The sequence below is a fragment of the Delphinus delphis genome, chromosome 12 (genome assembly GCF_949987515.2).
Source record: "Delphinus delphis chromosome 12, mDelDel1.2, whole genome shotgun sequence".
NCBI classification, from domain to species: Eukaryota; Metazoa; Chordata; class Mammalia; order Artiodactyla; family Delphinidae; genus Delphinus; species Delphinus delphis.
The window spans coordinates 39,144,761-39,161,008 of NC_082694.2; the positions used below are offsets into that span (position 1 = coordinate 39,144,761).

Here is a 16,248-nt window from a genome sequence, read left to right on the forward strand (position 1 = left end):
AGACATGGAATGGAGGGTTCTTTGGGACTTAATGGTCCGCAGAATCCTACTACCTGCCTGGTGTAGATTCTCCCCCTGGAGAAGAGCCTGACATTGTGCCCCTCATGGCTGCCCTCTTGGCTAGTCCCCAGGTGTTAACACTGCACAAGTTACCCAGACCTCTGAGCAGCTTGAATTCTAGGCCGACCTTAGATACCTAGGCCTTACCTAACCAGTCCTGGGTTGGTCCTCTCTGGGAGACCCACAGTTTTGGGCCATGTGGGGCAGAGAAGAGCCCACTTCACCTTGGCAGTGGGTGACAGGCAACAGCTTGGAGCCCATGTTTCCAACAAGCGTTGGCCTTGACTTGCTAAAGGGATGTCTTAAAGGTGAAGGAAGGGTGAAATCTTACTTTCTTCACAGCTAAACATCCTAGAAAGAAGAGCTAATCTTCAGTGTAGTTTTTATAGCACTTTTCAAGCCTTTTAGCCTTCCTTTTTCTAAAATCTACATGGGACCTTTGCATATTGAACCTTTCCTAGGAGAAAAATGTCTGTCAAAATGGTACAGACCCTCCTTCCCTTCTACCTTTCCTGTCTGTCCTTCCCAGCAATCTTGTCCTTCCTCATCTTGTGCTCTCCAAAGTGGCTGAACTATGGATTGACCAGGGTTTCCAAAACATCCTAGTCTTTCCCAATCCCTGGTAGAAGAGGACTGATTGGTCTTGCTTGTCCCAGTTGGCACGAGTCTGAGCTCTTCCAGCTGTCTTTGTGGTGGTGCAGTGTAGACAGTGATTAAGAGACTCTGGAGCCAGACTGCCAGGCTGGTTCAAATCCTGACCCTACCAATTACCAGTGATGTGATCCTAGGCACGTTACTTATGCTGTCTCTGTCTCACCTTCCTTATAAGTAAAATGGGGATAATGATAGTATCTACCTCATAGTGTTAACATATATGAAGTACTTAGAATAATGCCTGCTCATGGTAATCTTTCCTGTGGTGAAATCATCAGTTATTTCTGTATCTAAGAAAGTTGTCATGGAACCACTTCCCCTGCCCACCCACACTGTATTGACCACTTTCCCATTCCAATATTTGCAGCTTTTAGTCTGTGATGATCCATCTATCTTAAAATGTATACTAGTTATATTGTGGTTCCAGCTTAGGTTTGCTTACATAATGAATTTCCTTTTAGAATCAAACCTTTTTTTCCCCCCTCCTCTTCCTTTCATAGAGTTTAATTCTCAAATAATGTTTTTATTTTGTTTTCTTTTGTTTTAAGGAAAAGACGAAAGATAGATTTTTCACCATAAGTTTGTAGCCAGGGTGGTAGTGGGGCCTTCCTCCAAACAGTGCTCTGCCTTTGGCTTTCCCATGGAATGGTGGGCTGGGATGATAAGTAAGGTCTGGCTTTGACATCAGAAACATCTAGCTCTGCCATTTAATCATGTTCCCTTGGGAAAAGTACTTAACCTTTTAGAAGCTTGGTGTTCTTTTATTTAATACCTACCTCATAAGGTTATAGTAAGGATTAAATGAAATAATGTATGCAGAATTTTAGCTCAGTACCTGGTATGTAATAAGTGCTCAATAAGTGGTATTTATTATTATCATTGCTATTTTTAGTAGAGATTGGGATTAGAGGTGTGATGATGACTATTCCTTGGGATTCTCTTGTAGATTGTTTAAGACAAATTGGGTTTCTACCAAAGGATGGGAATGAAAGTCTTAGCACTGTTATGTCTCTGATTTTTTTTTTCTTTATCTGCTTTCCAAAGGCTTTAATTTTTCATCCTCTGGGAGAGAAGATGTAGATGTGAGAACATTAGGAAATGGTAAGATTGTGACAATATCACTTGACTGGAACTAACTTTCAGATTATCACCCTTTTCAGACAGCAGCTTTTTTGTAGTCACTTAGTCATAATCAAAGTTGGCAGAGTCCAGAGCTTCTCCATGTGAGGAAGGCTTGTGGATTATGGAGCTACCCTTGTAAATTATATGACTATGTTTTAACAGGGCTCATTTCTTCAGAGGCCATCTTTATTGAATACCTGTAGGTTATAAGGGACTTCTATGTGCATTAACAAAGAGGTGCCTGATTTTTTCCAAAACTTTGATAATTAATTGTTCCTTTTAATAACATTTCAGTACCAGTACAATTTTCAAAATGCACCTCATTTAAATTGCAAAATGTCTTCATTTAAAAAGTGCTTCTGCTCTCTTAGCCTTCATTTCTCTCATTTTACATTGTTGCATTACAAGAAGGATGATGAGAGTAATCCTGAGGTATTCGAGATTTATAGTCCCTTCTTCTCATGGAATCTCAGCTTTTCATTTCACTAGGCTAGGAGAACGTATTTCAATTTGGTATACCTGGGCATTGCTGCATGTGACAACATTACGTTAGTGTAACCAAGTCAATTAGTGGCTGTTTGGATTTGATTTTGTAATTAACACAGGCTTGTTCATGGACTTTTGGGAAAGCAGTCGTTTTTACATATTGCCTGTCCTGGGGTTTAGCAGCCCCCAAACAGCCCCTTGATTCTTTTCACACATTCTTCTCTCCCCCAGATGTAGTCATGTCACTAAACTTTCAGTCCTCTAGAGCTCAACTCGTTTTTTCACACCTCCTAACCCTCTTGCATTAGCCCAAATGTTAACTCCATCAACACGTTTCTGTTTCATGACGGGGTGTGTGCTGCCAGGAAGGCCCTTTGCAATTGAGCTGGTGAATCCTCATAGAGTACATTTCACTTCACAAGAAATTAAGGAACTTCAGCAGGTAAACCACTTCATGACATGGAAATTGTCATGTTTCTGCAACTCTGTAACTGAACTAGAGTTGCTAATTGTTTTTCTTTCTCTAATACTACAGAAAATTAATAACTCGTCTAACAAAATCCAAGTCCGTGACTTGCAGCTTGTCACAAGGTAAGGGTAGGATCACTGGAGATGTTTTCAAGAGGGGAGTTTTGGTTGTAGATCATTTATCTGATAAGGGGTTTGTATCCAGAATATGTAAAGAACTCCTACAACTCAATAATAAGAAAATAACTCAGTTAAAAATGGAGAGATGATTAAGTGAACATTTCTCCAAAAAGGATACACAAAATAACCAGTGAATACATGAAAAAATGATCAACATCATTAGTCATTAGAGAAATGCAAATCAAAACCACAGTGAGATCCCACTTCACAAAAAGACAGAAAATAACAAGTGTTGGCAAGGATATGGAGAAATTGGATCCCTCATACATTGCTGTGGGATTATAAGTGGTGCCACTTTGCAAAACAGTTTAGCAGTTTCTCAAAAAGTTAAATATAGAGTAACCATATGGCCCAGCAGTTCCACTTCTAGATATATACCCACGAGAAATGGAAATGTACATCCACACAGAGACTTCTGCATGAATGTTTATAGTAGCATTACTCATAATAGCAAAAAAGTAGAAACAACCCAAATGTCTATGGATGAACAAAATGTGAATGTGGTATATCCATACAGTGGAATATCATTTAGTAATAAAAAGGGATGAAGTACGGATACATGCTGCAACATGGATGAACCTTGAAAACATTATAAAGTGAAAGAAGCCAGACATCAAATACCACTTATTGTGTATTTTACAATATTCACATTTTAATATATGAAATGTTCAGAGTAGGAAAATCTATAGAGACAGAAAGTCAACAAGTGGTTGCCAAGGGCTGGGGGAAATGAGGAATGAGAAGTGATTGCAAATAGGTGCGGAGTTTCTCTTCTGGGGTGATGAAAGTGTTCTAAAGTTAGATTGTGGTAATAGCTGCACAACTCTGTAAACGTACTAAAAATCACTGAATCGTTCAGTTACACAGGGGAATTGTATGTAAATTATATCTCAATAAATCTATTTTTAAAGAAAGGGAAGTTTGGGGCAAGTCTTGTCTGTATTTTATATATTCAGACAAACTTTCTTTTATTGTTTTTGTTTAGAGAGGCAATAGGTCATATGAAAGAAGGTGAAGAAGAAAAGACCAAGACCTATAGTGCCTTAATATGGACAAATAAAGCGATACAGAGGAAGGACATTGAATTCCTAGATGACATAAAGGTAGTTCAGTGCTCTAATTCTTTTATTTTTCTACTGCCTATAAAAGAGTCCTTTGTCTTCTCGTTTATTACCAACAAGTCATAGCGCATAGGCTTTGGGGACTGTGAGACCTGGTTCTAAATCTTGCCTTTGCCATTTACTAGTTAAATGACTGGGCAATTCATCTAACCTGTGTGAGAAGCAGTGTTGCTAGTGATTAAGAGTCTGACTCCAAGGACAGATCGTCTGGGTGCAAATCCTGGTTCTGCATTTCTTAGTTGTGTGACTTTGGACAAGTTGCTTAGCCTCTTTATGCTTCTGTTTTCTTCATCTGTAAAATTAGTTAAAAGAATTAAATGGGGTTAGCCATATAAAGCTCTTAGAATAGAATCTGACACATAGAAAACACTCAGCAATGCTATTATTATATTTGGCCATTTGCAAAAAGGAAATAGAAAATAGAACTTATCTAATAGAATTGATGCTCAGATTAAGTGCATAAATAAAACATGTTGTAAATAGGGCTTCCCTGGTGGCACAGTGGTTGAGAGTCCGCCTGCCGATGCAGGGGACACTGCTTCGTGCCCCGGTCTGGGAAGATCCCACATGCCACGGAGTGGCTGGGCCCGTGAGCCATGGCTGCTGAGCCTGTGCGTCCGGAGCCTGTGCTCCGCAACGGGAGAGGCCACAACAGTGAGAGGCCCGTGTACCGCAAAAAAAAAAAAAAAAGAGCAACTCCAAATGGCCAAGAATCATTTGAAAAGATGTTCCACCTCCAGATTGAAGTAACAATAAGACATCACTTTATTCTTCTGAGACTAAGAATACCTGTTGGTTGGAGGGAGGAGAAGGCTAGTTATATACATTTTCAGTAGAAATGTAAGTGTTTCAGCCTTTTTGGAAAACAATGTGGCAGTGACTGTAAAAATAAAAAATAGACTGGTCTTCTACCCAGTACTTCCACTACTGGCAGGACAAGAAATAAAACTCCAGTGCATAAGGATATGTGCACAAGGATGTTTGTTGACTTTGTTCAGAGTGACAAAATCAACAACAAAACTGGAAACAAAAGTGAATTTCCTTCAATAAGGAAATGGTAGAACACGTTGGAATATTATACAGCTGTTTAAAAAAACTAAAACAGCATGTGATCCCATTTAATTTACATTATTGTGTGTATATATGCCTAAAACTGTTGGAAGAAAAGATAGAGGTAGGTCTACATCTAGGACTTGTAGGAACACCCATGATGTTACCGGAAAAAAGCAAGGTGCAAAATAACGTTTATAGTATGAGTGTTTTGGTGAAAACATACATGTCATTAACCTGCTTAGAGAAGTTTACCTATAAAATGAGGGGTGGACTAGATGATCCCCAGTGGGCCCTCCACTTCTCAGGTTCTGTGATTCCAAATCTAAGGCCTTCTGGCCTTTGGCCCTATTATCTAGGGTCTTTAGGATGATAGTTATGCTATAGACAGATATCCTTAAAATTGCAAAACAAATTTGTAAACCTCTGTTCTATCACATGTGTACATGTATACAGCTCATTTAGAATGCTGTGGGGAAAATAAAAACTCATTTTAAAAATAGATTTACAGTTTGGGAGTAGCCATAGAGCTGATTCAGAAATGATGCTGAAAGATGATTGGTATAGGTACACACTAAGTAGTGAAAGGGTCTGATTTAATGGCCCACTGCCCAATTGGACTGATGAGACTAGGTGACGTCTAATAATTTTTTTAAAGTGTTAGGGTTAAAACATTTTTCAGATACTCCTATTGGCATCAAAAATAAAAAAACTGAGTTACTGCCCCATTCTGAGAAAAGGTCACTTCAAATTTACCACTTGCCTCCTTTTTTTTAAGGGCAACCTACTTCTAAGGAAAAAAGTCACCTACGTGTGTTTCTGAAAATTCAGTATGGGGACATGAAAGCGGTTTCCTTTCATTTGCTAGACACAAGCAACCAAAAACGACACGCAACTGTGTTGATCTGAGTGTTATGTTGGAAGCAGTGGTGCATCTACTAGCTCAGTTGTACCTCCATTGACTGCTCCTGGGTCAGAGTCCAGGGAGTGACTCGAGGTAAAGGAAACAGAGGGGAAGGGCACACCTTAGCAAGTCACTCCTTTAAAGGCCAGCTGGTTCTGTGCTCTTAAGTGGAGGCCATATCTTTATCGATTCTATAATAATTCAGCCTTGTCCTTTTTTTCGTCTTTTTGGCCAGAGTAATGTTAAACGTTGTGGAAACAACTTATCTCATCAGAGCAAAGTGCTTCTAAAAATCAAAGAATTATAGAATCGTAAGGAGGAGTCACTGACTCACTGCTCTGATAAAAGCAGTCATACCATTTCAAGTGTAGTCTTTGTCAGAACCTGTTCTTCTTTCTTGGTACAGAATTTGGTAGGGGGAGACCAGACAGAAATCTTTCTTTTCTCAGCATGGCTTTAGGCACTCACTAATCATGTAAATCAGGCAGGAGTTGTTCCTACAAGAAAGTTCAGAGGATTCAAAGTTCTTATGAACCTGAGTTGCTGGTTATGCCCAATATCTTTTTTTTTTTTTTTTTCCCCAATACGTGGGCCTCTCACTGTTGCGGCCTCTCCCGTTGCAGAGCACAGGCTCCGGACGCTCAGGCTCAGCGGCCATGGCTCACGGGCCCAGCCGCTCCGCGGCATGTGGGATCTTCCTGGACCGGGGCACGAACCCGCGTCCGCCGCATAGGCAGGCGGACTCCCAACCACTGCGCCACCAGGGAAGCCCAACCTCTATTTCTTAATTTATATCTTGTGACATAAAAGGACATCTCTAATTGTGAGAAAAACAAGACTTTGTCCCTAAAAACCTGAGTTGTAAAGAAACATGCAGTATTATTCTCAAGTAACCTGAACTGGGCTAACAAATATTGAGAGGTCCTGGTTTATTGTACACACTTATTTGTAATTATTATTTGGAAATACCACCCTAGACAGAGATCCAGCTGTTAATTTTCCAGATAAATCCTTTTGTATAACCAAAAAAAAAAAAATCCTGTGAGTAGGTATATGGCTCTCGCTAAAACATGGACACTGCCCAGGCACACAGGTGATGCTCATGTCCCACCTTCTACACCATTTCTCACCTCAGTCTGAAATCCCCACTATTAGGTCACTCTGTTGGGTTAGGGGAAAAAAAGGTAAGAACATTATCTTTTAGAAGAGCTCTATTTAAAGGGCAGGATAAGACTCCGGGGTCCAATCAATTTGTTAATATTAGAGCAAAAGAGACCTTGGGTATCATTTACTTCAAAGCCTTTTTTTAATGGCATACTGGGGCCCAGAAAATGAGTAATTGTGGCCTAGGTTATAGGAAGTCTCACAGAGTCTGAACCTTAGAGGATACAATTTATGATAGTATTAGTTTCTATCCTGACACTGATAGATGGGGGTGCCTGTAGTGAGCCATGGATGAACAAAGGAGATGCTAAAATGGGCTTCACTGGGCGGCAAAGCTGATGCATGGTTATCATATCCTCCTCTAGGACTTAAAGATTGACCAGAAAACACCTTTACGGGTCCTTCACCGGAGGCCCCTGGCTGTGAGAACTCGCATCATTCACTCCATGGAGACACACTATGTGGATGAGCACCATTTCCGCCTCTACCTGAAGACTCAGGCAGGAACGTATCCTTTCACTGTCTGTGTAGCACTGATCTAACCAGAATCCTATTGGGAAAGTTCATGCTGCCCTAGAAAAGAGGTTCAACCTTATCTCGGAACAGTTCGGGAAAGGTTTGGGCTGGAGAAGAATCCTTTTTTTGTTTTTCGTTTTTTTTTTTTTTGGTCTGGAGTGTTTTTACCCATTAAATTTGTGTTTTTCAAGATGACATATTAAACCATGAGGCAGCAGCGAATTCAATGTGAACCTTAAAATTTTTAGTGTCTCACATCATGCTGAGGTGCTGAGGGCATAGTAAGTGCTCAGGGAACACTTTTAATTGATTCATTCATCGATTCATGTCTTTACACATTTTGCAAGTCACATATTCATGACCACATTTGAGTCCTTTCAGCATTTCGAGCATTTGCCCCAAATGATTAAACAGGGATGGTAGATGGGAATGGCCCTACTTTACATGTAGACCATCACATTATTTGGCCACTGGCCCAGAACAAGAGAAGAGTCCCAGTTTGATCACTTGTTCATAACTTACCCTGCTTTGTGTGGTTTTGTATCATATCTTAGTTGCTGGTTAAAATGTATCAGGGAGCTGCCATAGTCTTAGCTTTAGTTTAGTTTTCAAAGGTGCTCCTAGTTTTTGTTTGTTTCTTGGCTTTATATTATTTTGTGATCCAATAGCATGAAGCATGAAACCTTCTAATTAGTATAAAACTAATGACATACTTATTGGATACAATAGAGGGAAAAATGTCATTTTAATCACCAAATAGCATTCTCACTATATTGCTATAATTAATCTGCCTCTCCTTTCCCATCAACCTTCTCTCCCCTCTTCTTTCCCTACTCCACCCCAGGACTGACTAAGCTGAAACAGGTACAGGTTATTTACTCCTAAAATCTTCTAAATTTTTGCAGTTTGGATCTATTTAGACCAGTGGGCATGGAGCACATTTGCCTATTGTAGATGGAATGTGGATGGAATTTCAAAGAAATCACAGATTTTAAAAACATATTTTTACCTAATTTCAGCTTTGGTTTTGGTGTGCTAGGAAGAAATGCAATGGTCTTATGGAGAAGCTAATGTCTTTTCAATCTCATTAACATATTTTTAGAACCAGCCATGTACATGTACTTAAGGCATTAGCAAAGAAAGGCTATTTGGTAAAACTTTATTTTTTTATAAATTTATTTATTTTATTTATTTATTTTTGGCTGCATTGGGTCTTCGTTGCTGCACATGGGCTTTCTCTAGTCGCGGCTAGTGGGGGCTACTCTTTGTTGTGGTATGCGGGCTTCTCACTGTGGTGGCTTCTCTTGTTGCAGAGCACGGGCTCTAGGCACGCGGGCTCATTAGTTGTGGCTCACAGGCTCTAGAGCGCAAACTCAGTAGTTGCGGTGCATGGGCTTAGTTGCTCCATAGCATGTGGGATCTTCCCGGACCATGGCTCAAACCCATTTCCCCTGCATTGGCAGGCAGATTCTTAACCACTGCGCCACCAGGAAAGTCCCTATTTGGTAAAACTTTAGATACCACGTGGTTATACACAGAAGTATGTGAATTTTTTTCATATATTGCTCAGTATAATGAAGTAGTTCATTTGACTTATACCTCATAAAAAACATTCTGGACCTTTTAACTGGTTATTCTGGGGCTTTTTGGTCATCTCCCCTCATCATTGTTACTTAGAAGTAGCACCCTCTAAAGAAGTGAGAGAAAAAGGACAATTGTTGAGTAATTATGAGTTTAGCAAAGAAGACAGTTAATAGATAATTATATGCCTTATGCTTGAGTCAAAACATTTGGTGAAAGTATAGTAAACAAACTATCAGAAAGTGAGGAGGACATAATGTCAGCATATTATGGTGTTAACTTTTTATTTATCATCTGAGAATAAACTTTTTTATATTCAAATTATATTAATTTTTATACTAAGTGCTGCTTTATAGACACAACAATGCTAAATGAGTGTTTACTGAATGCTGGCAAAAACACATCTTTCAGATAAAATACTGTTAAGATTATAGTAGAGTTCTGTGTAAGGAGTGTTAAGGTAATCTGAATAATTCTAGGATCAGTCATTGACTTTGAAATTTTGAAGATCTATGAGGAAAACACACACAAAAAGAATTAGGTCTATTGCTAACCATGCAAGAATTGCAAACAACTAAAATTTACGTCCTTTGATGATCCTTCTGAAGGGCCTTCATCAAGTCTAAATTAATAAGTTCATTTTCTCTCCCATCCTGTTGCTGTTGTCACTGGGTCATGTTATAAGGAAAGCCATCATTGAGGTCGCTCTATGAGTGACCCTGTGAAAACCTACCATTTGGCAGCCGCCTACTGTCATTATCGAAAAATGATGAGACCCAAAAGATGACCAAATAGAATCTGTGGCAAAAAAGAAAATAGCTGAGGTTTTTTTTACTATAGTTAATATAAAAAATCCATATTCAAACCTTGGCACTTGGAGATGAGCCAAAAGAAAAGTCATGACTCTTGGGAAGTTTGACATGGGCCCTAGGTCCCAGTGTTAGCTGCCAGGCTGGTAGGAACCAGTTTGCCATCCTTAGTTTATTTACTGCCATAGCTGTAATTTCTAAGACATACATCCCAAGTCATGGCTCAGAAATAAACTCCCTTTTATAACCTTTCTGCTTTTGTTTTGTCATTTCCCCTTCAACCTGTCAAATCTCATCAAACAGTTGGTGTTGCATGGTTATCTTCATTTTTTCCTTAAACAAAACCCAGCTACATTAAAGAGTTTGTACATGGAGACTTTGGAAGAACGAAGCCGAACATTTGCTCTCTGATGGATGTGACTGCAGACATTCTTGAGCTGGATGTTGAGGTAAACCATTTTATTGTGGAAATGCCTCTTTGTACGCTGAATCAGCCAAGGTTATGCTTTTTTAGCATTAAACCAAATAGTACTATTCACTTTAATAGGTATTTGAAAACAGTCAAAATCTCACAGTAGCATTGAATTGCAAGGAGGGACTATCTTCAGAATTTTTATTTTTTAAAAAACACAAGGTCTCATTTATAATCCTTGCAAATATATAGCTAATTTACTAACTGTGCTTTACGTATGACATGAGATCTAAACCCTTAAACCAAGCAAGGAAATGAAGTTGTAAGTGCCCTTCATATATCCTTTGGACTCTCTTATAAAGAATTTAAGGCAGCCTCCTCAGAAACATATATTCAGGACAGGGATAGAAAATGGGATGAGCTAATTGTTATAAATAAAAGCAGTTCTATAAGGGTTCTGTGATGTGGTATAAGAGAAATTCTCTGCTCTTATAGTCTGAATTGAAATCAGATTACATTCTTAAGTAATTAGAAGAATGGAATGAATGGATCTTTCAGACAATTCTCCATAAACATTTTTCTCATTTGAGCATCAATAGGTATTGAGTCACGAGTTGTGCACTTTGGTAAATATCTGGTTAAGAACAGCTTCCCCACACCCCACACAAGAAAAGGAATTTTTGCACTTGGGAATAATCTCAGTATAAATAAAAAGAAGTGGGTATAATTGCCTAGTATGAAAACAGCCATGGTAATCAAATGATCACTAGAATGTCATTGCTTTACCAGCACTTCTCTTGAGTGCGTTCAGATTAGATTTTATACACCTGTGGTACAACCAGTGCTAGCATCTTCAAGGTTGCAGGGAGTCTTCTTAGTAAGACTATCATTTTGAGGAAGACAACCTTCTCTTAAAGAAAATCCCAAATGCATTCATCTTCTTTGACCTTAATTCTTAGGACAGCTTAGGAGTGTCAAAGAGCCAAAGGCCGGGGTTTCTCAGCCCTGATTGTCCATTGCAATCACCTGTAGAATTTTTAAAACCCTACAAACATGCCTACCTTCCCCTGACCTCAACACATACAAGATTGTGATCAGTAATGTTTGGTTTTCAGGCTTGAGAAACCACCCACTAATTTATATATGGGTGTTTGTTTTATGGCTATATTCTGAAACAAAACCAAAGTATTTCTTGGCATCTGTAAAAGATACACACACACACACACACACTTATTTGGGCTTTTCTAATAAAAATTTCCAAATCTGGTAGTGACTCAGATTAATTTTAAAAATAATTTGTAGTAAATCATTTCAGGTTTTACACTTTAATTCTCAAAAAACTACATGGGTATGGTAGTTATTTTGTTTTTCTTTGTTCGTTTTTTGTATTTTTTTGTTTTAACTTCTAAATTAGGCCCTCTAGGGTAGTTAAGGCAAAGTGCAATTTCATACTTCTAATGCCTGGGACATGATTATTTATGTGGAGACAAATAGTTCGCTACTGTAATTCCATTATGACTTAAAGATCAAGGTTTCGTTCTAGAAGTGCCAAACCAGGATGAGTAGAGATAGATAAATTCAATTTTAAGAGAAACAGAAATTCTGCTGAAGTGACATGCAAAGATCTCTAATCCTTTTCTAGTTACAGGTGATCTTTCATCACCATTTATTTCACATTTAGTTGCTAAGTTACAAACAAGATTATAAGTATATAGACTACTTGAGTACTGTTAAATGCAAGATGGGAAAATGAAAACAGTCAGAAGACTAAAAGTTCCTGAGACTTCTGAGGGAAAGTTGGTGTTGGCCCCTGCATTATCTGCTACTTTTCCCATAAATAACATTTGAAAAATGTAAACATACTCTAGTCTTGTATTGACCAAAAGGTACAATTAATAACTGGCTGAGTAACCAAATACTCAGTGAATTCAGGAACAGACCTCAGGCCCAAGAATCTCAGGTCCTAGAATGGTTTTTAGAGTGTGAAATCGTGGTGTTCAATGGCTCTTTTCTTCCAATGCAGTTTCTTCTGTTGCATTATATTAAAACTACTAGATTTATACAGCATTACCGGCAAATGCTTACTAGAACAATAATGTTTTAATGACTTGTTTTCTTCTTTCTAGTCTGTAGATGTCGATTGGCCCCCTGCTCTGGATGACTAGCTTTCAATGGGAAACAAAGAGTAGGGTTTTCCAGCAAAATGTGGACGTCCATTCAGCATACACTGTAAGATGGCTGTTTTTACCCACCATAACGGTGTCTTGGAAACCATTTGGATCATGTTGATCTATCTATTTTTAAATTTGTTGTAACATCTCAGGATCTATGTACATGTATATTTTGTGTTGAATTGTTCTAAGGATGTCTTATGATTTTTCTCGTTCCTTCTCCAACCCCCCACAAGCCAAACTATGAATAATGAAATCATTCATTCAGAGAGGTACACAAACAGGATACATTCTCTGAAAATCTGAGAAGCTGTAATTTCTTTCAGCAAAATTGCCCTCCACAGGATAGATACCACTTTTTTTTGTTTTGTTTTTGCGGTACGCGGGCCTCTCACTGTTGTGGCCTCTCCCGTTGCGGAGCACAGGCTCTGGACGCACAGGCTCAGCAGCCATGGCTCACGGGCCCAGCCACTCCGCAGCATGAGGGATCTTCCCGGACCGGGGCACAAACCCGCGTCCCCAGCATCGGCAGGCGGACTCTCAACCACTGTGCCACTAGGGAAGCCCAGATACCACTTTTAAAATCAGGTTTAAAATTTTTTAAATGATCTTGATAAAAGTTACATCTAGATTTATGCAGCACAGTATCCTTGTAATATTCTAAGATACCAAATGCAAATCTGACATCATTAATATTTTTCCCAGTAAGCTTCAAGCAAGCTATTACCAATAGAAGTGTGTTTTGGTACAATTTGTCACAAACCTTAATGACTCCAAGCTACTCTTTTGACAATCTAAAATTGTCAGTACATTTCCTGGGGGAGAGAATGTGAGACCTTAGGAATTGAGGCATACCATAAGAAACTTTCATAAATCTTTTAAATAAGGAGTCACAAGTGCCTTCAATGACTTCAATCCCAGGGATAAGATTTTGAAAAATTGACATTGCTAAACAAAGGTAAGCTGATGTTATTCCAGAGTGCTTCAATGTATTATCCAATTTCAAACATCTTCATCAGGTAGATAGGGTATTATCTCCACTTTATAAATATGAAAACCAAAGAATAGAAGTGAACTGACTTATCCAAAATTGTTAGTTACTTCCATATCTAGGACTAGGACTGAAGTTTCCCGGTCTCTAGGGTCTTTTCTAATAAATCTTATTATTGAGCATCTGCTACATGAAAGGAGGCAACCAAGAATGTCATTTTAATGGACATAACCATGAGAATTGACTTTTGGAATTTAGATACCAAATCAAGCTTACAAAAAAATTGCCCAAGTAAATTTCACGTGAGCTCATATGATTACCATTTGTTAATTAATCATTAGTTGGTACTACGAAGAGGAAAAACATTAAAGAAGCAAAGAAAATGGATAGATCATTAAGAGAAAAGTTTCAGAAAAGAGTCTCATTCAAATTTCAGATTTAAGTGCAGTTTCCATCACCCTGATTCAACTTTCTGAGCTTATTTTGGAACACATGACTTGGATAGTATTGGATTATTCAACTTCCCATCTCTACATTAAACATGATTCAGAGATACTAAGTTGTATCATTCACCTTAAGAATCAGGAAAACAGTTTAACTGACATGAAGAAATTTCATATGTGAATAATAGCAAATAACTTTTTCATTATTTTCAATGCCGGTAAATGAGAAAGGGATAATAGAAATAAACTTGATAAAAAGGTAAGAACGTTTGTGTGAATGTTTCTCAGTTTGGGGGGAAACTTTGCTACAAAAGAGATTTAAATAATTTGGGAAATCGTCTTTTGCAGGTTTCTTTTTGGCTCAGCTTTGAATTTAGTGGATCTGCAAATGGAAGAATTAAGAATCTCCTTAGCAAACTTAAATTAGAAGACTTGTTTCTTAAATTTCTATTCCTGGGATTATACAAAATTTCAAGAGTAAGCATTAACTGCAAATACTTATTCCAAATATCCATATGAGACATAGGTTGTTAAAAATTAATGTAGGTCTTTATTTAAGCAGAACAGAAGACATTAAGTCATGAGAGTACTACACAGTTTAACTTTTGCCTATATAAAAATATTTTTAAATTACTTTTGTGATCTTCTATAGCTTATTTAAAAAAAAACCAAAAAACAAAAAACACTTAAGAGAAAGGGCCCTTTGTACTTTTAGTATCTCTTTGTCCCAAATATAGTCCGTGGTTTAGTTTAGGAAAAACACCAAGTACCTGGAAAAATGGGGAAAAAAATTTTTGGTAAAATGAAAAATTTCCCAAGTAAGGTAACTGATTTCATTTACAAGTTATATGAAATCAATTTAGAAGTTAAATTTCTATTTCCAAAGAGAAAAAGGCATCTTACTTAGATAGATCTTTTGGGGCTTTATTCTTTGATTTTTAAGGCCATATGAGAATGAACTTTGATGTAAGCTTTCCTGAGTTGATGTTTTTAAATGCTGCCCTTTATTATTATAGGGAAAATAAATTTTTCAATTCAATTTTTTCATTTTGAAATAATTTCAGACTTGCAAGAAAAGTACAAAGAATGTTTTTCCCAGAAATGTATCACCCTGAATGCATTAGTAATTCCTACAAACAAGGACAAATTCCGACAAACAAGGACGTTCTTCTACTTCCTCACAATGTAACTATCAAAATCAGATTAACACTAACATTACTATTATGTAATCCACAGGACCCCCCCCACCCCTACCCTGCTCAAATTTCACCAGTTGTCAAAAAATGTCCTTCATAGCCAAGGGATGATACTTTGTATTTAATTATGTCTCTTTAATCTTCACCAATCTGAAACAGTTTGTCTTTCCTTGACTTTCGTTACTTCAACATTTTTTGAGGATTTCAGGCCAGTTATTTTGCAGACTGTTCCTCATTTGGGCTTGCCTGATGTTTCCTTATAATTAGGTTCAGTTTGTACCTTTCTAGCAAGAATACCACAGAAGGGAGATTATCTTCTTGCATCTTCTCAGATGTCACAATTTTGATCACTGCAGTTACTGATGACTCGGCTTTGATCAGTTAACGAAGGTGGTGTGTGCCAATCTCCTTCACTTTTATAGTTACCCTTTTTTCCCTTTAATAAGTATCTTGTAGGGAGACCCTCAAACTTTCATTCACTAGTTTTAGCATTTATTGAAGATTTTCACCTGAATCTATTACCACAATGATTATCAAATGATCTTCTAATTCCACCATTCCTTTTGGCATTACACTGAAAGGTAGAGCTTTCCCTTCTTGTGGATTCATGGCATCCTATTTTATTTGATGGTTTATAATCTGTTACTGACATTTATTTTGATTTCTAAGTGTTGATGTGGCCAGTGGGTGCCCCTTCAAGATGGCTTTGTCCTTGTGGCATGTCCCCATCATTCCTAGAGCATGTTCTTACTTTCTAATACAAAGACATTCCAGGCTCATCTTGTATTTCATCTGCACCAGCCCTGGAATGGGCTATTTCTCTAAGAAAAACTGGTTCCTTTTCATGAAAAATGATAGAAAAAAGATCTGGGCACTAGGTGTGCTCACTGCTGTTGTGGCATTGCTGCTACCAAGCCCTC

General features: G+C 38.0%; 1 protein-coding gene across 6 annotated transcripts in view; it reads left to right on the forward strand.

The window, feature by feature from the left end:
- PUS10 (pseudouridine synthase 10) overlaps positions 1-15,517 on the forward strand; it is a 72,698-nt gene extending 57,181 nt beyond the window's left edge. For 4 of the 6 annotated variants that reach the window (XM_060026540.1, XM_060026537.1, XM_060026538.1 and 1 more), the window contains 7 exons: positions 1,759-1,815; positions 2,688-2,764; positions 2,858-2,913; positions 3,956-4,073; positions 7,575-7,717; positions 10,465-10,564; positions 12,654-15,515. In XM_060026540.1, the coding sequence (XP_059882523.1) occupies positions 1,759-1,815; positions 2,688-2,764; positions 2,858-2,913; positions 3,956-4,073; positions 7,575-7,717; positions 10,465-10,564; positions 12,654-12,692 (590 nt within the window). In that variant the 3' untranslated portion in view covers positions 12,693-15,515. Of the gene's footprint in view, positions 1-1,758; positions 1,816-2,687; positions 2,765-2,857; positions 2,914-3,955; positions 4,074-7,574; positions 7,718-10,464; positions 10,565-12,653 lie in introns of all 6 variants that reach the window. The other 2 variants (XR_009521448.1, XM_060026542.1) reach the window with 2 other exon arrangements.
- The last annotated feature ends 731 nt before the right edge of the window (positions 15,518-16,248 follow it).